We start from the raw sequence: 26,745 nt of genomic DNA on the forward strand, positions 1-26,745 counted from the left end.
GGTTCGATTTTTTTCCAAAAAGTTGTTTTTTTGGGGGGGGGGGGGGGTGACCAACTTGGCAAGAAATGTTCAAAATTGCAAGAAAATGTCCAAAAAGCTATAGTAATAATATAAATATTTTTAGATATTTTATTGTTATTTTCAGCACTTTTTAGGAAATTTTCTTAATGTTTTTTAATGTTTTTTTTTTTTTGCTTATTTTCAGGTAATTTTCTTGTTTGTATCATTTTTACCTTTTACCCATGTTTTCGAAAGAAGTCGAGCCAATTTAATGTTGTTTTAAATGGTTAAGCAGCATCAAAATTGGTTGTCCAAGCAATGAGATCTGTGGGTTCGGGTTCACTACTATTTAAATCAAGAGAAACAAGTTAATTGAGTAGAGATAAGTATTTAATACAGATTGCAGATGTATAGATCAACTGAGATGTAATGATCAAGATTTGACAAAAAGTATTTGGCACTTTGACTCCAGAGGGAGATTTTGTAACAGAGGGTCATTTGAGCAGCCAACACATTATCATGCAAAGTTGTCACATGTTGCAGCTTTGCAGTGGACTTCAATGTCTACATATTATGCTCTAGGTATTCGTCTGCATCTGTTATTTATGTTCAGGAATGCTGACACTGATGCGCACATGAAGAGAAGACTCACCACTGCCGGTTTTGCCGCAGACTCGCAATCTGATATAGTGGCGTTTCTTTCTCTCGCCAGCAGTGTTTTGCTGAGTGCAGACACTAACACGCAGAGAGCACATTAACCAAGCAAGTTACTCACAGAATTAATATTAATTAGCATCATCTGATTTAATCTGCCACCAGCTATGTTTGTCATTTTGAGCAGCACAAGCATCAGAGCGCTCTCATACTGACAGTCCTGCCTCCTCAATGTTTATTTCACTTTGAAAATAAGAAAGGGTAAGGGTAAAGAGAGATAAAAGACACATGAAAATGTGTTGCTGCCCTCATAGCTTAGCACATCCAAGTATTTTACACATAATTGATTAGATCGGGGTCTCCCTGCAGGCCTCTGTGCTTCTTGTGGAGAAAAAAGATGATGACAAAAAAAGCACTCATTTTATTGCATCCTGTTTTAAACACAGGTTATTCTCTTCTAAGCAATTACCCGAATTATTTTACCGTAACTGCCGTGGCTATGTGGAGAAGCTGCTAATTATTACTTCACCCCAGCCAGCAGGGGCTCTGTGTGCAGAGAAATGACAGACAGAGCAGAGAGTGGAACAGGACAGGACTGCACTGTCAGGAAAATAAAGTATATTAGAATTTAAATTAACATAATAATCCCACACAAGACACACCAACATAGTCATAAAGACACTAAATAGGCGCTAGCTGTATAAACACTGTAGCTTTGGCTGACGCCATTGATTAGATAAACGCTCCTAACATTTTTCATTTTAGAGGGTTCCTGCGACTAAAAATAATCAAATGCTTCAATCAGAGCAACCAGCACAATGTCATATGTTGTGTCATACTCATATAATTACTATGTGCTCTGGCTGTTGTTCAATAAAATGAGTTAAGTGTTTGGGCTGGAGGCAGAGCATGAGGGGAGATTCTGAGGTGGAACTGCAGGTTTTGTGTCCTCTCGGTCTGCAGCAACTTTTAAAAGTCAATTGGAGTTATTATAACTTTGCTCTTATTATGCAATACATACAATTTTCCTGAACACTATACCCTGTTGCCTTAAGCACAAACATTCACTTGGACTCAAAAATTGACTGACAGTGGTCATAAATCAAAGATCAAGGTCAGTGTGACCTTGCATTCGTCTCATTCTCATCAACACATTTTCTGAAGGCCTTGAGGGAGTTTCCTTAAATTTGGCACAAACGTATACATGAACTCGAGAATGAACTGATTAGAATCTGGCTGTTCATAAAACATGCTTTTTGGCCATAGCTCAAGAAATCAACACTAAAATGTCTGTGTCTTTCCATTTTGTCTACATGAGGGTGCTAAATGTCTGATCTTACATAGATTTGTTTGGTTTCGTCCAGTACATCATAATATAGGTTATATGTCAGGATTACATAATCTGAACCTATTTTGGTATAAATGTATTCAATCAGAGCAGTCACATAAGAGCGTGGAGCTCTGACTTAGGAATGATTCTTTGTCAGAATCAGCAGGGGAGCCACATACAAACAACTGTTGCATATCTCTCTCTCTCTCTCTCTCTCTCTCTCTCTCTCTCTCCCTCTCCTCGAGAAAGTGGAAAGTTCTGTTTCCTACAAGCAGGATCCGAACTAAGTGACATGTTCTGTCTGTCAATCGATCTTCTCTGTTCCCTTTCAGTGCTGTAGACAGTGCCGCTGCTGCACCTACACACACACACACTCACACACACAGACCTACAGTACACACGCACCCACAAAATGCAACAAACAGCGCTGGATGGAACAGATCTTATTATAAAGTAAGCGCTCATGACGAGTCAAGAAGACAAATTGTTAAATTGGAGTGTTTCATCTCTTTTGTCTAATGTAAGAGGGATGGAATCACATGAATCAGACAGATCAGACTGATCTTATCTTAGTCCGGAACACCTTTAATACTCAGTCTAAAGCCCCTTTTCCACTTTTTACCATGCTAAATATGTCCTTTCCCATTGGTGGTCGAATAGAGCTGTGTACACGGCTCTGCAGCAGACAAGTTTGTCTTTTTGTGTGTAGATTGTTTTTTTTGTTTGTTTTGTTTTTTGTTGTGTCAGGTTACACATCACGAACAAGCTGAAAAATAAGTTGGTAAACAGTAAATGAGCATTGACATGGGCCTGTGAAAACTTTACAGTGGTTACTTCTCTTTATAGATCCTCTCTTTTTTTAAAAAAAGAGAGCTTGCAGACTAATTTGGATTGATGTTTTAGTGCTGCTTGGGCACAGTCGGGCGGTCTTTAGTGGTAGCGTATAATTGCAACTTACCATTTAAGGAGCTGAAATTAACGCATTCACTAGGGTGTTGTGTTTCCATTAGTGCTAATAAGAGCCAGAGGCAATAAATACCCGTGACTACTGCAGAGTGATGTTACCTTTCCCATGACATTGAAGAGTCAGATTTACAAAAAATTTACAAAAATAAATAGTTTACTCACACACTGTTATACATAAATATAAAACACACACAGACACACACACATACTGTAGTGGTGGACTGCTTTCAACCAGTGGCTGCTGTGTGATATTATTTGAGTGTGAAACACTGAACTTGATCAACCTCGCTCTATAGGCCACCCAGCAGAGCAGGTGGTACTCCAGTTATTGCGCTTTTATGAATCGCTTATGGGATATGCCAAGTGCAAGAGGCTAGAGTGAGCTGATAATCCCCTCTTATGAATAGAACAACACAGCATTTGCATGGAATCAGCCATTATTACCACACTGACCCTTGTTCTGGGTTTGATGAATATAGGTCAACATGTCTCATGCTTTTAATATTTTTATATATACAAGTGCATCACGGCAATCTGAAATATTCCTTTTTTTTCTACAAAAACTGCTAATTTTTTTTACATGAATCAGGCACAATTTATTTTGCATGGTTTATGTGATTTATATTTAATTCATGAAGGCTCATGTCAGCATCCATGATAGATTAACTGGTCAGCACTACAGAGCAAGAAACCAACCTCCTTTTTGCAGAGTTTAAGAAATTTTTAAGGATTATTTTAAGGTTTCAAGTTGCACTTATGTAGTCATAGGTCAAAGGTCAAGGTCACTGTGACCTCATCTGTCTCACTGTGTGAAGGTAATATCTCAAGAACACCACAAGGGAGTTTCTTCAAATTTGGCAAAAACTTTTGCATACACTCAAGGATGAACTGATTAAACATTGGTGGGCAAAGGTCAAGGTCATGGTAACCTTGCACTCACCTCTTCTTGTGAAAGCAATGTCTCAAAAACACCTTATAGGGATTTTTAAAAATCTGACACAAAAATTCATTTGGACTCAATGATGAGCTGATTAGAATTTGGCCACTAAGACCTTGAGCTCCATCTCATTCTTGTGAATGAATTGATGGAATTTCCCTAAATTTGGCACAAACATTCACTTGAACTCAAGAATGAAGTGATAAGAATCTGATGGTCAAAGGTCGAAGGTCAGTGTGATAAAACATGTTTTTGGCCATAATGTAAGAATTCATATGCTCAAATTTTGCACACGTCTCATAGGATTTAATGATGTTCTGATGTTGACTTTTATATCTAAGAGGTCAAAGGTCACCTGTGACATTATAGTATTCTGCAAAAACACTTTTCTGGCCATTACCCAACATCATATCTCAGGAATAGAAGGGACATTTGGTCAGATACTGAATTCATGACACTAATGCTGAAACTGTGCTGACTGTAGAGATCTTCTGTGTTTGAAGCAACCATGTTTTCACAGACATAGATGCAAACTGTAAGTGCAACTTGACTGGTGCACAGAGGCATACAGCCACATGGCGTTACTTTTAACAGAGAACAGACTTTTTTCCTGGTTTTGTTTTATGTGTGTTAGACAGCCACTGAACCAAGGTAAGTGTTGGCATAAATCATTGTTAGCTAGCTTCCCCTCTAGCTTTCTAATTCAGGACTTTTGTGTCCAATGGGAAACAACTGTGACTTTGTTAGACCTCTGTAATATTGAATATTTCATCAGTCAAAAATCTGAATGCTTTAAACCGTACTTAGTGTAATTGTACTCTGCTGTGATGCCACTGATTTGAATCATCATATACTGTATGAAATGCAACTAATGTGATTAAAGCACACAGGCTTATGTGCACATACTGTATGTACGCACGCACACACACACACACACACACACACACACACACACACACACACACACACACACTCCTGCAGCTGTGAAGCTCATTGGCTGTGTTCCTGGAGACCACTTGCTTTCTTTCTTTGTGGTGCTGACTAGCTAATCTGTCATGGATGCTGACAGTAGCTTTCATACATTAACTATTGTAAACAGGGTGTCAACACACACACACACACACACACACATACGTATATCATGCATCTAATATCATGCCATATTTAATTGGATAAAAACTAAATTCTGTATGTGTAATCACACACACACACACACAACAGGTTAAAAATAACACCATAAAACACAAGTCACTGTGCAAACAGACTGTGCTGATGCCACACACACTCAGTCCAGCATCCTGACATTCTTCATTGTGGTGGCTTGCTGCCACTGGTCTCCTCAGGTCCCTGTCATCCTGCCGTCCTTTTATCCTTTAATTCCTTTGGCCTTTCATCTGTCCATCACTGTTAATCATCAGTATTTGTTGGCTGGATATCCCTCTTTGCTTCCCTCAGGCTCCGGATTTGTTCGGCGTATGTGTGCATGTGCACGTGTGTGTTATTGACATAAATCTTTGTTAAAGCCTTTAATCTCAAAGCTAGTGTCTCACATTCAATTAAATAAGAGTGTAGGTACAAAGTGAAAAAATACATATATAGTCACCAGCTGAGAAACAGCAGGAGTATTCTGTACAGCTCCCCAGGGCTCAGCATCCACCAGAGCCCCTGCAGTGCAGTGATGTGGATTTATCGCTACTCTGAGCTGCATTCATTGTTTTTGTTTAGGGAAGCCAAACACAATGTTAACATATCACCACTTTCTAAAGTCGTTATGATTTAACACAGTTAAACAGACGCCTTATACACATGAAGCAGTAGAAATGTTACCAGTCATGTTTCTTGTTTGGTCCACCTGATGAATCAGCCCATTCTCATTCTCACTTTGTGAAATGCTGCAGCTTTGATAGTGCTTTCATTGTAAGATTGTGACGCCAAAAGCCACTTTCGTGTGCGCATGATATGCCGCTTGACAACATCAACTGAGAATGAGGCCAAACAGAATCGGTCACAGTTTTATAATACGCAAGAGGACAGCCAGACAGTATAGTGTAGTGTAGTGTAGTGTAGTGTAGTGTAGTGTAGTGTATTATAGTATAGCATAGTATAGTGTAGTGTAGTGTAGTGTAGTGTAGTGTGGTAAAGGTGGCATCAATTGTGAGGTCAGATTCTTCAACATGTTCATTCATTCTTTCATCAAGAATTTCCTAATCTCAAACAACAAATATTTCTAATGTCAGACTTGATTTCATAGGACCTTTTATTTAACACAGATGTGTTGTGTAGGTTTGCCATTCTGTTCAAGGAAAAAGGATTAAAATATGTTTAAATTTGCTGGACTAAGATATCAGACATCATTGTTTTGGTATTGGTAGTGAAACTCAAAGTGTACATCAGTTTTGTTATTCAGCCCTAATGTTGCCTTTTTTCAACTCAACATTGAAGCTCATATTCCACACTGAATTCATAGATCCATCCAACACCCTAAAGCCCAGTGAGATTCCATTCAGCTCTTTTGTCAGTTTTGGTTGGCTTTTCAAGTTATTCCCCACCCAAAGTCTATGTTTGGAGTAAGAAGCCCTCAACCCCTGTAGACTTGAAAGCTAGCTGTAAAAAGTTTGCAGCGTGCTTCTTCACAGAGAATGGCAGCTGTGCTCACTCAGCTACAATGGATCCCAGTGGTGACAAGTTTACACTGTGGGAACAGGCATCAAAACACCCAGAGTAACTTCGAACCAAACCTCTACTGTAGCATAATCTGCTCCTCCACTGTCAGTCCATACACTCAGTGAGATCCAAACATTCATTGTTCTGCTCAAATAAAGCCAAATACACTGCTTTCAAGCGCTGCTGCTTCATTCCTCAGCGCTCCACGGGAAGCACTCTGTTCAGTCCCATTTGAACACACTCAGGAGAAATACTGAAAGAAAGCAAATAATGTAGAATAGAGGCAAGAACATAGCTTTTACATGAAAACAAAACTAATAAAGTTGTGAAAACAGCAATATTTTAAGCATGACAGAAAAGACAGAAGGGTTTATTACCCCTTTGAAACCTGAGCAAATTGGCTTGATTTCTTTCAAAAACATGGGAAGAAAGTAATGAGTTAACAAGAAATGACCCAAAAAATGGCCATCAAATTAATAAGAAGATAAGAGAAAAAAACAAAAACAAACAAAGACTTTAAAAAAACATAAATTCTTTAACATATTTTTAATCTGTAATTCCAATATTCACAAGTATACTTTCTGGATATTTTTCATCCCTTTTGAGATAATTTTCTAATATTTCTCTCTCTCTCTCTCTCTCTCTCTCTCTCTCCTTTTGAATTAATTTTCAGGTCATTTTCTTGTCACCTTTTGTCAATTCTCATATTCATAGGTATAGACTCCCCCTGGTAATTTTCTAATATTTCTGCCTCTCAAATTGAAATTCAAATTAGCTATATTAAAATCAAGTGGCCTAGGTCAAACAACATGGAGGACTGGCACAGACTCGATGAACATCTGAGTCCTTGAGCACTCCTTGCAAGGGAAAGCGGAATGCAAACTGAACATGGTGGGCAACATCATTTACGCGGAGTGCAGAGGAAGATTCGGCGAAATGAGACCCAGACAAGCCGCAACCCAGAAACAAAGGACGAAGGGAGAAAGACATTGAAGAGCTGATACACAACAGACACCAGCTGAGCAAGAGGTGGAGGAAAGCAGCCCCGGTGGACAAAGCCAGTCTGAAGGTGCTGTGGAACAATCTCAAACGGAGGCTCGCTACACTTCGAAGGGCAGATCGGATCAGGAGGAGGAGGAAAAGCAAGGAGAAGGAGAGAAGAGACTTCTTCAAAGACCCTTTCAGGTATGCCTGCCAGCTGCTTGATGAGAAGAGAAGTAGTATGCTTGACATCCCCAAAGAAGATCTGGAGCAGTATATCAAGGACGAATACTGAGATGGAGCCAAAGTTCCACCAAAGAACAGAATTTTACAACCATCAGCCAGTTCAGGAGTAAAGCTCTGTTAAATGTGGCGGGGAAAATCTTCTTCCCTGTCTTATCGAAAAGGTTAGCCAGCTTCATTAAGGGCAACAACTATATTGACACAGGCTGTCTAAAGGCTTGTCTCCCAGTATTCCTCGGGTGTATCGAGCATGCCTCTATGATCTGGGAGGTTGGCATTGCCATGGGGTGCTCCATCTCTCCCATATTCTACATCACTGCCTTTAAGGTCATCTTAATTGGAGCAAGGCAAGTAGCCAGAGGCATGAAGGTACCATCTGGAGAAAGACTCCCTGCACTGAGAAGTTACATGGATGATGTAACAACCATCTTGCAGAAAGCCCCATGTACCTCAAGACTCCTAAAGCGTTTGGATAAGCTGACATGGGCGAGACTGAAGATCAAGCCGTCAAAATCTCGGAGCCTCTCGATCCAGAAGGGAGTGAGGATTGAGAGGCTTCAGTGCAGGAGGATAGGAAATTCTGTGGTTGGAAGAGCAGCCAATCTGTAGCCTTGGAAGGGAGTACTCCGCAGAGCTCTCGGACAGACAAATGGGGAGAGTGGTACAGAAGCAGCTAGTGGATGGCCTGGCAAAGACTGACAGCAGCCAACTTCCAGGCAAATACAAGATGTGATGCTATCAGTTCCCCCTTTACCAGTGCATCATGTGGCCTCTCAAGATCTGAAATGCCAACATCAGCAGTCAGCAGGATGGATGGTGTTGTCAACAACTACATCAGGAAGTGGCTGGGCCTCCCCCACTGCTTTTTAGTCTTTTTAGTAAAAACACGCTGCAGCTTCCCTTGAAGTCTTTCACTATTGGGTACAAGCAGGAGTGCTTGAGTTGGGGGAGTACAGGGACCAAATGTTAAGAAGTGCAGAGGTGGATGTCCGAACAGGGAAAAGGTGGAGGGCATCGGCAGAAGTTGAAAAAGCCATCCCCACACTGCAGTCTGTGTAAAGTCTGTGTAAAACATCGGGGCAGGATTGGGCTGTGACGAACCTGTGCAGTTCTGTTCCAAAGCATCAACGCAGCAAAGGAAGAGCATAGTTGTTGAGGAGGCCTCTTGTGTGGAACAGGAGCGGCTTACATCAAAGCAGTCTCACAGGGCCATCAAAGACCGTGGACATGGTGGGAAGCAACACCATCAGCAGCTGCGCAGACATCTGGCACAACCCTCAGGCTCGGCTTAGCTTCCGGATAAGGGCAGCGTACAACACACTCCCATGCCCCTGAAACCAATGCCAGTGGTTTGGGAGTCAGGGACGGTGCCCTTTGTGCAGTAACATCAACATTGGCCTCCAACACATCTTGGCAGGGTGCAAGGTTGCACTGGCGCAAGGGCACTTTACATGGTGGGGCAATCAGGTTCTATGGGAGCTGGCTGAGCTGCTGGAGAGTTGCAGGGTGACAGCAAACAACTCTCCAAGTCACCATCAGCAGCTCATGTCCTTCGTCAGGGCTGGAGCAAATGCCCAGAGGTCTACACCAAGAAAGACATCACTGTGCACACCTGTAAAAGCATGAGAAATGCAGGTTGACCTGGGGAAGCATCTAGTATTTCCATCTGAGATCACAAAGACGACTCTAAGACTAGACATCGTGGTCTCCAGCGACGAGGAAGGTCCTCGTCATTCAACTTACTGTACCCTGGGAGGAAGGGATACCAGCAGCAAATGAGTTCAAGCGGCATAAATATTCTGAGCTGGCAGCAGAGTGCAGGGAGGCAGGCTGGAATGCAGCCATTCACCCAGTTGAAGTCGGATGTAAGGGCTTTGTGGGGAAGCCGGCAATCCAACTTCTACTGTTAGTTGGGATGACTGGACTGAAGAGGGCCATTAAAGAGCGTGCAGAGGAAGCCGAGAAGTCAAGCTCCTGGTTGTAGCTATGGAGGAGGGATGGTGCATGGGGTACAACACCCTGATAGTGCCAGCTGCAGGGAGTGGCGGGGAGACGTCCCCAACTGGCCACTGTCCACCCCCACTGGTAGATGTACTGGGTAGGGGGCGAAACATCAGTGAACGGTGGCTCCAGCTGACGTCCCTGCAGCTGACCCAAAGGGCAGCAGTGGAGGTGTTACAGGCAACATGCCAAGAAGGAAAAACACTGCCTGTATAGTTACACATTAGCATGAAAAACTATATGTTATTGCCAAAGCAGTTCACAAAAAAATCATTTTACATACATTACATGCAGTCATTCATTATATATTTATTAAATTTACAGGCCCAACTTTCTCTCTCTGTGTGTCTATATCAATATTTCTATGTCTCTCTCTCTGTGTGTATATATGTATACATATACATATACATATACATTACAAGTACATAATTATCAACGGAGAAGCAATTAACAACAATGTATTAATTCAAAATCAGTTCTAAAGTAAAGTAACTTTCTCTCTCTATTTCCCTCCCTCTCCCCCTCTCTCTTCTTTTTTAAACATTAATGTTCAGGTTTTCAATGTTTTTTGTCACCTTTCACCAATTTCTTGCAATTTGCTTATTGCCTTTTCATATCATCACAGAGAATTAAACCTCTTTGCTCAGATTTCAAAGGTGTAATTGCGTGTGAAGGGTGTCGAAATGCAGCAGCACATAAAAAAACTGTCCATCCAGGTTACAAAGGGTTGACGGCAGTCATTGGATTAGTTGTTGTGTATGATGTAGTAAACCCAGCTGTCTTATTTGGGTATGATATTAATATGTGTATAGATATTGCTGACTTACAGAGCACAGACACTATGCTGCTGATCAGAGTCAAGCTGTTGTGTTGGAAGCACACAACAAGAACGGCAGTGTTGACTGTCACTGTGAACACAACCTTTAACCTTGACAGTTGTGTCCCACTCACTGACTGCTCTTAATTCACTCAACTCCACTCGCATGTTGTTAACATGTGTTTGTGTCTCTTACAGCGGATCCAGACAGTGAGCGCGGTGGACGCTGATGAGCCATCAATGGGACACAAGTTCTTCTTCAGCCTGGCTCCTGAAGGGACACATCGCAGCAACTTCACTGTCCGAGACAACGGAGGTGGGACAAACCAGAGACATGCTGAACAGGCATTATTCCCCAGTGATAATAACGTATCAGTTGACAGTACACTGATAAACTTAAGTCATACTGTAACGCAAAATACCATAATCATTGTGATTGTCAAATGAAGTGATTAGGGTCCAGATACTTTGTTATATAGCAGGGTGGGACAATATCTCAAAAGATTTTATTACTTATTTTTTCTGTTAAGATTGTCTTTAAGGTATAGTTGGACATTTGGAAATAGCTAACTTACTTTCTGGTTAAGAGCTAGATGAAAAGAAATCTCCAGGATTTTTTAGCCTTTTTTTGTGATTGTTGCCACCTAAAATGCCAGATTTCATAGCATCTTTCCTAAAAAATTATGATCCAAGTTGTCATGTTTATAGGTTTTTTTTTTTGCAATGACATTGTGGGGGCAAATGAAAATTGCAAAAAAAGTTGTGATGCTGCTTCAGAGAAGGAGTAGTTTATGTCATTATGAGGCTTCAGTGTTTCCCACAGAATTTGATATGGTATAGAAAAAAAACACACATCCATATGGGAAGTGAACTCTGGATTCCTGCATGGAAGTTAGTTGTTTTTGGGACCCATCCACCCATTCTATAGTGCACTCATGTTCCTGATGTCATGTTGTTAATGGCAGCGTTATTACCTAACGCTGTCCTTCAGCGTTTCATGCGTACACTATAGGATCCATCCGGCTGCATTCTCAAGTGATGCCACCTGTGCGAGTTGCATGTGGACACGTCCAGTGCCATCTGGCTGTCCACCAGCATATGATAACAACATCCCAGGTTTTGTCCAAGCATGCTCTCATCTGATATTGTCCAACCGTGTTCCAGTTGGCTTTTGGCGTTACGCTTTTACACTGAAAACACTGACAGAACGGCCCATTTGATGAGTTTGCAGAGACAATTTGCTGGAATAGTAAGACTTAACACAACACAACTTGATCACACACCTACTTACCATATTTTGCCACTCTGCAAAATATGCTCTGGAGGCCCTGCAGCCATAGTTAACATCTGACACCAAGCTGTTAATCTCACACTGACAGCAAAACAGCTTGACTGATGTTAGACCTTAAAAAACTGTTCGGTACCATTAGCCGTGTGATGCTAACTGTTAGCCCTGTCACTGTTTGTCTGTGACTCCAGTAACAGAGCTCTGGTCCTGCAGCAGCAGTCCCATGATTAACAGAGAGAGTGGCTGAGTGAATCGATGCGCTGCATGCAGCTCTACAACAAAATGACATTTCACCCATTTTAAATGGAAAATTTAAAGGTAGAGTTGCGGTGATTGGACAAAATTGCAAGCTTGTGCAGAATTCACAAGGATTGGCTGAATTTGTGTTATCTGTTGCAAGAGTAGTGATATCAATCTTCTTTTCTAAGTCTCTGAAAGAAAAAATGCATTTCTTAAAATGTTGGCTTATTCCTTCACGCTTGTATTTCTCTTGTAGGACATCCAGGACAAATAAATGACTCAGAACTACAAACCAGAAAATCTATTCCCACAAATAAATAACAAAAATCTTATCATCATTAATCTCATACTTCAATATGTATGTACTCGTAACAAATGCTCATGTTCTTTCTGCCTCACAAACACTCCACTGTTACGTGTGGGCTGTTAGTTCGTAAGGACATGGTATGTAATTTTAAGAGATTTTTAAATTATTTGTTCTGAGATCTGAAGATTCTACACTGATCCTTTTACTCAGAAATAGTTCCTTTCTGCTTTTTGATTGTGAAACTTTCTTGTACTGACATAAGTTAGATGAATGAAGTTTGTGTCACTCGAGTCTGCTGGATGGTTTCTTTGCCTGAAGTTGTAAAACAGATTCTATCCGCATGCTCTGTCTCCTCACTGATACAGAACAAGTGACTTTTGCCTTTTTGGACCCACATTTTTCTCTCCAGCCTGCTAATAAAGTGATTTTTATTGGCTTGCTGCTGTGTGACAAAGTGTCACGCACACTGTGCACTGCATGCATGCTACAATGATACTTTCTCCTTCTCAGATAACACCGCTGGCATCCTGACACGTCGTGCCAGCTACAGCCGTCTTCACCAGAGCATCTACCTGGTTCCTGTGGTGATCACCGATGGCGATTACCCCATGCAGAGCAGCACGGGCACTCTCACTGTGAGGGTGTGCACATGTGACCGTGAAGGCAACATGGAGCTGTGTAATGCTGAGGCTCTGAGCAGCTCGCCTGGACTCAGCACCGGAGCGCTCATCGCCATCCTGCTGTGTGCCATTATACTGCTGAGTGAGTATAGAATCATCGGCTCCTCACTGTTTAACTTGACGCTGAAAGCTGGCACCTCTTAGCCTTCACTAGTGCTCTAATATTAGGTGTGCAAAGTCATCCAGTGGACCAGATTGGACGATTTGGCCAGTTCTGGCATGCAGTCATATGTACGATGCCCTCAGTGGAGATTTGAAATGTCCCATATCTGTAAAGTACTTAAAATGGTGCAATGTCACATGACCTCTGACATCCTCATTCGTGCAGTTCAGCATCATATTAGTTGGAATGCTTTACCAACCAAATTTGAAAATAATACAATAAACCCTCTGTGAGAAGTATGAACAAATGTGCTTACGATACATTAAAAATGAAAAATTCAAGATGGCTGAAACCTGGTTGGGCGGAGCTTATGAAAGCCAATGAGAAACATGTTGAAGACGATGACAGCAATATGGGTACCAAATTTTATTAATTTTCGAGCAGCTTTGTCCCAGCTGAGGCTTTTTACACATTGGGTGGTTCTGTGGAGCCATCTGGCCACAGCGCAGTCCAATCACTGCACATCTTTGCAGTTTTGCTACTTTTGACATGTGTGCCAATTTCCGTATAGTTTTGAGCATCCTAAGCCCTTCAAACATGTGATAGCACAGCAAAATAATAACTTTTACAAAAGCAATATGTTTGTCACACTTCCAGTGCCAGGAACAGTTTGGACTTGTCTTTTGGCCCTAAATAGCAGGAAATGTACAGTTACAGAATTGAAGGGAAATATGGGTGCACACAACATGTATGATTACAGCCATTGCAGTGGATTCATTTGTACAGCACTGTACACATGTTGTTTGGCGTCATGCTTTCTCATTTGCTGTGATAGAAAACAATGTGGGTCCATAGCTCTTCTCTGCTGCTGCCGCTCGTCAGAATCAAACTTCACATGGAAATGAATGCATCTCATCTGCCACCACATCCCCACTTATCCTCTTATTCATGCAGTGGTCACAGTCCAGTGGGCTGCTGGGAAAATGAATACATATTTATGCCTCTGAAAGTGCAGTCATTGCAGACTTAGTGGACACACACCAGGGACGCCAGAAATTGGGGCTGCTGGAGAAAGTCTGTGTAATGATGTCATACTGAATGCTGTGCCACATTCATGGTTTGTTTTTTTTGTTTTGCAGTACTTTGAATGGCCAGAAGAAAAATGTATATTATAGTTATTACCAGTATTTTACACCAATTTTAGAATATTTTACAGACAGAGATCTTGAATGCCAACATACTGTGTATCAGAGAAGCCGCAGCAACTATGTAGGCAAGAACACTGAAGTCTATGCAACACTGTGTGGGTGTAGGTGTGGGTGTGGATGAGGGGCCCAATTTAGAAAATTCTGTCCCCTTGTCCATAATTCGCAACAGCTTTCCTGCACACAGTGGTTTTTGTAATGCAGATAGTGGCATTTACGTACAGATCTGTATTTAACCTGCATTGGACCTTGTCTATGAGACAGCAGTCACTCTGTCACAAGACAGACCGTTAAATTACGCAAATTGAAACTGTGAAGATAAAATACGCCTAATGGAAACATGTCAATATTTGTCATTTATTGCAAAAACACTCATGAGGTGGCATTTCAGGTGATTCAAAAAAGCCATATTTTGAAAACACTGTAATAGAAACACTTTTTGGGCAGTTCCTACTGACAAGCACATAGTCATAGCATCATGTGACCTAGAAAGGTCACATGATGCTATGACTATGTGCTTGTCAGTAGGAACTGTCTCCCTCATGATGTAGCAGGAGCTACAAGAGCTGTTATTGGATCTCATGACTCCTCAAAAGTTGAGCGGATCATCCACAACTTTTGAATCCATAATTCTTCTGTAAAATAGTGGACTATCACCTCCCAGATACCTCATACATGGCCACTCTCACGTATAAGGGGCTTGCCTTTCCATTATGGCTCCAGAACACGCCTACGTGGCCTTGGATTGGAAATAATGACGGCTGGCTACATAGCAATAAAGCTGCTGATGTTTTGAACATCCATCACCATGCTTCTTGGAATGTTTCTGCCAGAGGATAATTCACAGAACATCACTCAATAGAAACACAGTCATCTCACAGTTGTGTTTTATCAACATTTCGATAAGATCGCTGAAATTTTGCGCAAATCTGTAATGGAAACCTGCCTACTCTCTCTCTCTCTCTCTCTCTCTCTCTCGCTCTCTGTCAGAAGAGTCGGCTAGATGACACTGAAAAATAAATGAATGAGTAATTGTGCTACCCCCCTTAGATTTAGAATAACTCTTTAATTACCACATCTATTTTGCTATACAATCAGGAGCGATAAATCTCATTTGCGGTTGTCACCGTGCAACAGCATTAATTACAGTGAGCACCCACCCGCGAGCTGTATGTGAGTCAGGGATGTAGGCAGGGCAGTAATACAGTGTCCATGTGAACATGAGTGCAGAGAGATGAGAGCAGCCAGCCATCAACAACCTCCACTCTGCACACACACGCACACACACACACACACACACACACACACCCCAATTATGGTGAAAAAAAAGATTTTTTAAAACTTTTTTGGAATAGTACAATGGATTTTTTTTAAATTCCATTTTTTTTCCAGGTGGGGATTTCAAAGGGTTTAGTATGTCAAGTATGTAAACAGTCCAATTCTTATAAGATAAAAAAAGGTATTTTCCTTAAAAATTGCAGTGTGAATGCTGGATGGTGAAAAGCTGACACTACAGTCTACACTAAAATCTAAAAGGGTTACTTTTACCAAGCTGCAAAGACGGTTAAATATTCTAAAGAGTTTAAATGTGTTTGAATAACTACCACAATGAATGAAAGTTGTAAAACATTTTAAAAAAATAAATGGGAGTTTCTAGAAGAAAGAATGGATGAGAACATGTGAGTTTAAAATTAATGAAAATATTTTAATTCTAAAAACTTCTAATATTCATTTGAATGTGGAACTGTCCAGGAATATGTGGATTTTTTTTTTAAAGTATGAAAGGCATGAAAGATAAAATAGCAGTAATGCCTTAATTGAGGTGATTATTTTGATGTTTGACAAGTTTGTACATAAGTATTATAAAATAAAGAATTTGTTGAATGACAGGTTGTAAATGCTAGACTGATTATAATAATATGTTTTATTTATAGCACCTTTAAGAGCAAATGTCAGAGTGCTTCACAACAAAAACAAAACAGAAAGTAAAAGATAAAATAATGTGAAAATAATGTGAAAAGCTAAAAACACAAAAGGCACGAAAAATCAAGCAAGATACCCAATGTTAAGTTATTACATCATTTTATGATAAAATATGGCACCAAAGGAGATAATGCTACACATATAGTAAAATTAGCATACACAAACTGATACTGATTTTTTTTTTTTTTTTTGTGGCCCATTTTTTAGGTGGCTCAGAACTAACTGATGGAGTGTTTTATCCATAAGATATTTTAAATAAGCATTGTGATGTGGTCTATAGGAAGTTAATAGGGACCAAAGCTGTTGCCCTAGCAACAGCATAAACACCAACATGAATATGAATATGATACAAGACACACGGAACATTTTTAATTATACAACAGTTAGTTCCGACCATGCAATTCGATTGATTGAGAGGCATTCCATGAGTGCTGATATAGGATAGTATACTAGAATAAACAATTTAATCTCTTAAAGGGCTCTGATAAAGGAGTACAACATCACTTGGACTGTTAACTTTTAACTGTGCATGTATAACTCTGCTTCACAGCTGTTCCATTAATTAGTGTGAGAGAGTGAGAGTGGGATATGTTGGTCAGGTTAAGGAGAGAAGAAGAGAGGAGAGAGAAAGGAGTGGGGGGCAAGCAAAAAAGGATGGGAATTTTGAAGTGTGGTTTGAGCTAACTGTACATGCATTGGGGTTACTAAAAGCCCCGGGGGAGGGGGGGCAGTTGTGATGGACAGGTTTTGGTAAACCGCTGTTTACTGGGAGTAAACCAGCTGTTACAGATGTTACAGGGATGTGCAGTGAGACAGGGACACACTCGTCTGACGCTAACTGCAGCCTGAGAGACACCGACAGGCGCGCTGTCTGATATTGGACTCGAGGTGACGGAGATCACGGCGACAATAGCGGAGGTAGCAGTGTGTTAAAATCAGCGCCAACAACATTAAAAGCCGACTTTTGGATACACAAAGTTGATAGTAGTTACATCGTGTGTGAGCCTTGTGAGTCAGTGATTAAACACTGCAACAATACAACGAACCTACATAACCATTTGAGCCGACAACATGCAGATGTTTTGCAATCTGTTGCTAACGCTAAAGCTGTGGATCACACACAAATGCAGGTAGACAAATCCTGCATGAATGTTTATTACTTTTGTTAAGTTCGGCTCAGGCAAAAACATGTACTTTTCTGTACTTTATTTAAGATTTAATTTTCATTTAAAAAGAATAATGTCATCATAAAATAAGTTTTGGTGTCAGTTTTTTTCAAATCAGTACGGAAAATGCACACTTTATTGAACACATCAGAAGGTATTCGAATGAATTATTTTGTTATTTCTGACATCAACACACATAACTGAAGTCGATATCGAAGCAACTGGATCAGTATCCAATCAAAATCGAATTGAATCGAATCATGACCAAAAGAATCGAAATTGAATTGAATTGTGAGGTTCTTGACAATACCCAGTCCTATACAACACGATGCGATACAATGTAATACGATGTGATATGATATAATATGACAGTATGGTACATCTCAATGCAATGCACAGTCTAATAATGTATGATGAGGTATGATGCAATCTGATTAGATACAACACAACATGATATGAAAGCATGTCTTACACAGTATGGTACAGAGTAAGAGGTATCAATACTAGGTATAGTTACAGCCCTTAAAAGAAACAGATATTTTTTTCCTGCTTTATCAGGTGGCCCCCAATCACGACACTGACATGTGGGTGTCAGCTGTCCTCCAAAACTGGGGTTTATGAATACAAACATAATTTCCACCCCAAAATTAAAGTTTTGATGTAAAGAAATAGATGTAGATATACTTTGTATAATAGCCAGCAATTCCAAAATGAACTTCAGGCAAACTACTTTCTGGAGTGCTGCTCATGTTCAGCTACAATAGTTCTTCAAGTGCTCTCAACTGGGATGAACAGTAGTGAAGATAAATTACAGCAAAAAGTGCAGACAGGTCCATCATACTCATCATGTTGAGTCCTGTGTGCTTGGAACTGTGCACAAAAATACACTAACTTTCAGACCAATGTTCTCAGCAAAGAAACTGCACTGTAGGTGTGATCATGCTCAAAGAACAGTGTCTTTAAGAAAAAGAAAATGTTACTCACACAAATAGAGGAATGGGCTTGGGCAGTATGTAATATATTCTGACACATTTTCTGGGATATAAAGTATAATTACAATTGTGCTGCTAACTTTCAGCTTTAAAGGAAACCAGAAAATGTTAAGAAAAGTCATACTGTCACAGCTCTTTTCGTAATCAAAGAGAGAAATACAACTGCACATCATTTGAATTAAGCTTTCTTTCAGTCATGGAACACTGAAAAGGCTTAATTGCCTCATTACCTCATAAAAAACACTTCCATTAAATTTAAACTTGGCAGAAACAAAATAAAACTCAACCAGACCAGCTTGGTTACTCTTGCTAGTAACCTAGTTAGTATGTCCACTGTTCCAATTATCACCAGCTCCAGCTTGGCCCAAATAAATCCTCATTTCACCAAGTTCGATATAAAAAACATGCCGTTATACCTATAGTCTCTCTCTCTCTGCCTACTGGCGTCTGGCTGTTTATAGTCCTGTAACTTCTCCCTCCACCACTAGCTGTCACTGTGTCATTCAACTGAGCTGTTTGTTCCACCCAAAAACTTTATATAAACATGGACAACATGACAGCTCCCCCAAAGTGTAACTTTTCAGTCTGGATCGCCCCCTGCTGTTTGTCTGCAGTATAGGTCATAAAGCCTGCCTCTCCATGTTAGTGAATAGGACATAGGCCAAACTAAAAACTCAATGTACACACCGAATCAATTTTTCCAAAGATGATTTCTGTCACTGAAGGTAGTTCTCATCACCCTGATGTGCTGTGCACGACATACAATGAGTTTAATAGAAAGAGGAGCACCTGTTTTTATGACAGTTTTGAATAACATACCTTATGGATATATAAATACCCTGGTATACACTGATACCACCCAAGCCTACAGAGGAAGTATATTCAGACGTGCATCTAAACTAGAAAGAATAGCAAATTCTGAGCCTAGTTCTCAGTCTGGCTCCTATTTGAAATCAACATGAATCAAAGGCAGCCTTAAGCTGTAGTATTTTAGCAGTGTTGATATGTATGCATTCATCATCACCTCTACAATGACATCGTTTTCTTTTGTTTTTTTCTGCCACTGTTTATCATCATCCTTTGCTCTCTTTGCCGTGTACACACTGTGCAGTCACCACCAGTTTTATCTAAACAAATCTTTCTGCTTTTGTATTTCTGTATCTACCTTAACACTTTCTCTCAGTATCTGATATTCTCTCATTCACAGCACAGCTGACGCTCCCCTGCTCCTTTGCAGACATTTCATGCTGTGATTTGCAGTGCTTCTGTGTATGCATTATCGGTTATTTCAGTTCCCTGACCTTAACTCCGCCTCTGCTCTTTCTTGTTCCCACTGTGCTCTGACTTGATTTAAATTCAAACTGGCCTGCATGAGCTTAGCCAATCAAATGTTCTGCATGATTATTTATGGCTGAGCCCTCTCTGAAATCAAAGGCTGCTGTCCTTTCTTGCTGCCTGTAACCGGCCTGCGCAGCCCTATCTGTACCCTAAGATAGTACTCACCACGTTAATTGCTTAGATTTGGGAATCTGGCAACATCTCGAAAAGGAAATCGGACAATTCAAGAAACACGAGTGGTCACACAATCACAGCTATTACAAACAAATCCCCAGGTTAGCCACACCTAACTGAAAAAGAAACCTAATGCAGACAGGAACAATATAAACCAGTCTATCTGTTTGTGTTTGTTACATCCATCACAGTTTACCGATCGTTTTGATTTACTTATTATACTACATACCCCCAACTCACTCAGGCAGCCATGCTCACACATACAGACTGGAAATGTGACAGGATGGCATCCATTAAGCCTTAGTGCCCGCTTTAATATTGCACACACTTGGATCGCTCTGCATACAAAATGTGCTTGTCAAAATCAAGCTTTAAAAAGTATTATACATGAATATGTTTTCCTACTTCCATTGACTCCATTTTTCAGTTCTAATTATAAATATCAAATATTCATTAATTTTAACCTTTTGAATACGAGGTTTTTGTCATGATGTAACAATGTTTTGGATAAAAAAAAAAATTAAATAACTGAATTATTTTAATATACTTCATGCTAAGTTGATTTTTTTTTCAGCATCGACATTGATTGTGACAGTGCATCTAGTGGAAATAGCATGTATTTTCTCCATTTACCAAATATGGTGAAAATTATGTTGTCAGGTGGAAAATAGCCAAGTCAAAAGCCCAGAATGACACCCAGAAATCATACAATGCATGTTTTTATGCTTTGATGGTTGTGGGATCAAAAATGGCTGTTTGGATAGGTTTCATTGGTGCATTTTTTGCACTCAACAGTCTGAATGTAACAATTTAGTTTCCACAGTGTATTTTAGACTTATTGTAGAAGGTGAGCTGGAAATTCACAGATTAAACAAAAATTCACAATCTTGCCAAATGTATGCCATATGCATGAACACAGCCAAAATTATCAAAACTTAGAGAACGAAAATAATAATAATAATAACAATAATGCATTTTATTGATAAGCACCTTTCTCAGCACTATAGGACACTTTACAAAGATAAAACAATTACAATAAAATAACAGATAAAAGCTAAACAAAAAAAGCGTGTGAAATGCACCAAACAGTTTCTAAGGGGTATATTGAAGATTAAAAAAAACCTTAGTGCCTCCAACTGTGACACTAAGACTCCAAAGGCAACAAAAGGAAATTGAAAGAAGGTTGAGAAACACTGAATTTTGAAAATGGCCACATATGGATGCTAGAGTACTTTTTTGATGAATTCAGTGTTACATGAATGGGCTTCAGATTTACAATCTGTCCTCTTTGTCTGTATTTTGCCATGAGTGCTGTTCCCTGTGAATATGTCTAATCGTGTGTCTTTCTGCTGTTGTCTTCTGCAGTGATCGTGGTTCTGTTCACAGCGTTGAAACGCCAAAGAAAGCAGGAGCCACTCATCATCTCTAAGGAGGATGTGCGGGACAACGTAGTGAGCTACAATGACGAGGGCGGAGGCGAGGAAGACACCCAGGCTTTCGACATCGGAGCACTGCGACACCCGGACGCTGCCGCCGCCCTAGAGGAGTCCGCCAAACAGAGGCGTGACATCATCCCCACTGACACCCTGCTGTATCCACCACACCGCCGCCCTCCTCCCGCCGCCTCTGGCCTCATCATGCCGCCAGTCGGCATGGCGACAAGGGATAATGGGGACGTGCGCGAGTTCATCAATCAGAGAGTGCTGGAGAACGACTGTAACCCGACAGCACCGCCGTATGACTCACTGGCCACCTATGCCTACGAGGGTGCTGGCTCAGTGGCCGAGTCACTGAGCTCACTGGGCTCTGCGTCATCTGAGGCCGAGCAGGACTACCACTACCTGAGTGACTGGGGGCCCAGGTTCAGGAAACTAGCTGACCTGTACGGGGCTGAGGACAGTGACTTCTGCTAACAGAGACACCACAGCCACACTCATGTTCATGTCAAAGACCGCTTCAGGAAAGATTCAGACCAATGCAGGGCTCAGGACAGCATCATCTTACCACAAACTCAATATAGAGACTGTGTACATTTGTGATGAGTTTTAAGAAAAGTCATTTAAAAATATAAACAAATTCCATTTAATGGGATATTCAAGAAAACCACCTGATTCTTGACCTATCTTCACTACACATGGATCGAAAAATGGAGCTCACCAAATAATTTTCAATAAGGGACAAAAGTCCGAAATATTTGATTGGGGAATGAGAATTAACCTTTGAAACCCATGCAACTTGGCAACGGGATATGAGGAAAAGGCAACAAGCAATGAAAGAGATGACCCCCATAAAATAGCAAAAGAACTGTTGAAAATGTGAAAATTCTGTTAAAAACAAAAGGAGAGAATGAAAAAAACACAGAAGTGACCTAAAAAAAAGTGCTAAAAGAATCATAATTATGTGTTTTTTAAAACTTTTATTAAAGCTTCTTTTTATTTTTCCCTAAACATTTTCCCTAGCTTTTTAGGCATTTTTTCCCAACATTTTTCTTTTTAAATAAATAATTTTCTAAATATACATATTTCTTGCAATTCGCGAACATTTATGACAAAGTTGCTAACTGCATCTTTGCTGTGCTTTTGAAAAAAATCAAGCTAATTTGTTTAGGGTGCAAAGGTTTAAATTCTTGTGAAATGTGTATGAAAGCAGCACAGGAAAAGTAATGTTGCTCCGGGTTTCAAAGGGTTAATGGATGTAGAAATGTAAATTAACCAGCTCAACAGTGGAGTCCAAGTATCTCCATCAGAGGTAACCTCTTCAAAGACTAATTTCAGTCTTGAATGGAGTGTGAAATATCTGTATTTTGTATTGAGAGTTGAAACTGTGAGGCTTTTCTTTAATCTCTCCTGGGTTACCAAATAACCATTTTTGTGTTTCTTGTGGCTTTACATGTGCCATTCACAGCTAACTGAATGGAGGAAAGTGTTTTAATCAGTCAACAAAAAACGTTAATTCCAGGAGCGAACCGCACAAGTACCTCTGCAGATATGAAGTTAAGAGAATGTGGAGGACAAGTTTTTCTTTTCTTTTTGACTAAGTGCCCTTCTGCTGCCCTTCGAGCTGAACTGTGGACGCCTGTAGGTTGGCTGAGACTGGAGGGGGCTAATGACTCTTACATGATTGCGTTTTGTCTTTTTTTGGCATCTTGTACAAAAGGACCATTCCAGAGGAGCTGCTCTGAAGGATCCTCGCTTGAAAAAATCGCCTTCTTCGGGGACACAGAGTAGAAAGAGGACAATTCATTTGACTAAATGCACTGATTTCTTTACGTTTATGTAGGTTTTTTTTTAAGATCTTTCTTCTTTGGGGGTTGATTTTTTTGTGCAACACAAAAAGAAGATTAATGTTCATGGTATAATTTTTAGATTTCTAGATTTCTTCTTGATTACATGTATATTGTGTCTGAAATGTGGTTGAACTGGGTCACATTGGAAGTATACTAAGTTCTATAAATCTTTCATTTAACTACTGTCTTTTTCCAAAAATAACAAAATACATCTTTAGATATCATACAGACATATGCTAACAAGTGTTTTCATCCATAATATGCTATATATTTACATGAAGGACATGGGGGAAGCCTTGCCATCACAGTAGAGCTGTCACTTTTGATTCGGGGGTTCAGATTACTGTTTAAGTGTTACTGAAGCTACCAAACTCAAAATTACCATGTTAGGCAAAGACTGAAGTTTTGGTTAAATAGTGAAGCTGCACTGATCCATACTTGAATGAATAACAATGGGGCAAATGATTACAAGTAATGTAAAGAAAAGTATTGATTTCAGCATTCCAGCAGCAGATACCTGGGGAACACAGCAGAGCATTTAGCTGCCAAAGAGACAGATATTTTTCTCAGGAGTTGGTGGAGACCAAAACCAAAGCAAAAAGGAGAGAGAATATTAGACTAACCTACCTAACCTAACTCCAAACTAATGCTATTGTTGCTCTTTATCTGCTGTATGTATATGGCTGCTAACATATTAGCATTTACAAGAATAATGAGACAGAAAGTCAGTGTTTTGTTAAATCAATCATTCAACATTTTGGGAACTAGGCACCCAGCTAAAGAAGAAAAAAACCCCAGCTTGACCAGCTTAACTCTGGAGAAATAACAGTGTTGGGAGGGGGACATATGAAAAGCAAAGGACATGAATTTGACATATAAGATGCTCATTTCATAAAGTCAATAGTGAACAAACTAATATATAAGTAAGTACAACTCAACTCAACAACAATACAACTCTTTGTATGTGGGGCCCATGTAGATAGTAAACAGGCTTAAAAATGGGCCCCAAGAGTAACATATTGGCCCAAGGCCAGTTGTTCACAGTGTGAGTTTACCTAAGTGGCCCCCAGATAAGATGCCCATTTTGGACCTGTACCCACTTGGTGCCCAGGTAGCCCGAGCATAACCCATGTAGGGCACACTTGCCTAAACCCAATTGGCAATTGGCATGGGGCCAATATGGAACCCATAAACAATATCATAAAGGACCTATTTTTCTGCCCATTCACTGCCCAGATGGAGCCCACATACAGATGTTGGCTAGGAAGTCAGACTGTTTGATGCAACTGCCTCACAGTAACATTGTCGCAACATAACTTTCAAAGGCATCTGTCAGCTCATCTCTAAAGAGGCAGTGAAGGCACCACAGATTAACTCAAAAACATCACTTTTACAGTGTAGCACTAAGATTAGAATAGGGCTCTGTGGTTTGCACTTAAATAAATTTGAAGAAATTGTTTGTTTCGACTCATTTATTTAAAGATGACCTTTTGAAAAAGTGACAGCTCTACTACACAGCCAGCTTTCCAGCTTGAATGTGTTTCAATGACTGCTAAGCTCATTTTCTGCTTCATATTGTTTCTTGCTCACACCTGCTCTCTCCCATGTACTCACAGAGTTTGAGGATATGATCCACCTGTTTTTGCCCAAAGGTATTGTGGCAGAGATTTCACTCACTGCTTTGTCTGAGAAAAGAAAAAAAAACAGATTTTCTTATTTACCAGTTTGTTTGCCTAGTTTTCTTCAACCAAGCTTTGTGTCTCGTTCAGATTGATGAGGTTTTCTTGTTCAATGTTGTAATTAACTGGAAGGCACTGTATTTATTATTTGCTTTGATGTCACAGTAATTACTGAAGCAAAAGGTCAAAACCACAACAGTCAACCTCAGTGCTATGATCAAAATAACATATTTCAAGTTGGGGACAAATCTATGAAGTCAGGATCATGTAGTGATTTAGACTTTTTGTCCACCTGAGTCGATATAAGGAGTTTGAAGCGTGAGTTTTGACAGTTCAGTGACAGCAGCAGTTTGTTCCAGTTGTGTTTTGTGACCGTGGTCTGCTCTGAAGGCTTCAAACAAAAATGTCCACATATTTTTCTTTCTATTTTAACTCATTCTTTTTGTACCAAATATTTATAGGACACAACAATGATATTCTTGGAAGGAAAAAAATCAAACTATCGTCCAGCTTCACTGTTTTTTAATGTCATTTTGGAGATGTGAAACTCGCTGTGGGCAGACTGCTGTCCCTATATGATGTACTATCAAGTTGTTTAATTTTATCAAAATAAAGTTTTGCAGTGAAAGAAACAGCCACGGGAAGGAATGCTGATTATCATTGTTACATCATCTGCATCTCACTCAGTAAAAGTGCCTGTAGAGTTACTCAATAACACTTTCAGAAAGTCATAATGGATGCACTATTCACACAAGAAATCGACAGAGAGAGAAGACATGGAGGCGCATGAACTGGAAAACTCCTCTCAGAGAAGATGGACTGACTCAGCTGCTCAGAGAAATGTGCAGATAGAGTAAAATCAGGATATTCACCAAAAACATGCAAAGTCACTTTATATGTTATGTGCACACCAACAAACTATTTCAACACGTTGTCAAACCCAGCTCGTCACATGGAAGAATTTCTGACATTAGACATTTGGACATACACAACCATCCCAAAATGCATTGCCTAAACGTAACCACTATAAGTTACTTAAACATAACTGTACATTAATGATGTAACATCATTTATGGGGTGCTAATTTGTATGATATCGTATGAACTGTTGTGTGTGCATTTTCATAGAACGTCATACAAAGAGTTTTTTTTAGAATACATTAAGAAACATGTTAAACACTCAAATATTTGATTATTGTAACAAAGAGTGGTGAACGGATGACGTATTTTTGTAGGCCAACCAGGAAGTAATCACGCACTGGTTCCCTCATCAAAAACCTTATGGGATTTTTGAATGGGATTTTTGGTTATCGCCAAAAATAAGCTCTGTGACGAACGCAACTTTATGAAACTCACACGTTTTGTTCAGTTTAATAATCTTCACAGATGAACACCACTTTTGTGTGTTTTAAAGCGTAAATTAAATCAACAGAAGCAAAAAGCTATTGTTAGGCTATACACAAACTACATCGCGGTCACACGTATTAAACGTCAGCACTACAAACACTGTAAAAACATGTTAAAACATGATCAAAAAATATTATAAACAGATAAATCTACAAGTTCGAGTGGGACCCTGTAAAGCTGTAAAGGCGGACAAGTGGGTTTAATGAGTTTCTGTGTCTGCTGTGATGACGTCAAACATCCCCGACAAATAATGTAGTCCCATTTAGCCACTTGCTAGCAACAGCCTTTTTTAAGACGAGTAAAAT

At 40.0% G+C, this 26,745-nt stretch overlaps 1 protein-coding gene across 1 annotated transcript in view; it reads left to right on the forward strand.

Annotated features, from left to right (window-relative positions):
* Positions 1–25,668, forward strand: part of cdh6 (cadherin 6) — a 134,212-nt gene extending 108,544 nt beyond the window's left edge. Inside the window, exons 10-12 of the mRNA XM_042498026.2 lie at positions 10,792–10,909; positions 12,939–13,190; positions 21,435–25,668. Of these exons, the coding sequence (XP_042353960.2) occupies positions 10,792–10,909; positions 12,939–13,190; positions 21,435–21,982 (918 nt within the window). The 3' untranslated portion in view covers positions 21,983–25,668. The remainder of the gene's footprint in view (positions 1–10,791; positions 10,910–12,938; positions 13,191–21,434) is intronic.
* Positions 25,669–26,745: the final 1,077 nt, after the last annotated feature.

Source organism: Plectropomus leopardus, chromosome 12, assembly GCF_026936395.1.
Source record: "Plectropomus leopardus strain MGB_pleo_1.0 chromosome 12, ASM2693639v1, whole genome shotgun sequence".
Lineage (NCBI taxonomy): Eukaryota > Metazoa > Chordata > Actinopteri > Perciformes > Serranidae > Plectropomus > Plectropomus leopardus.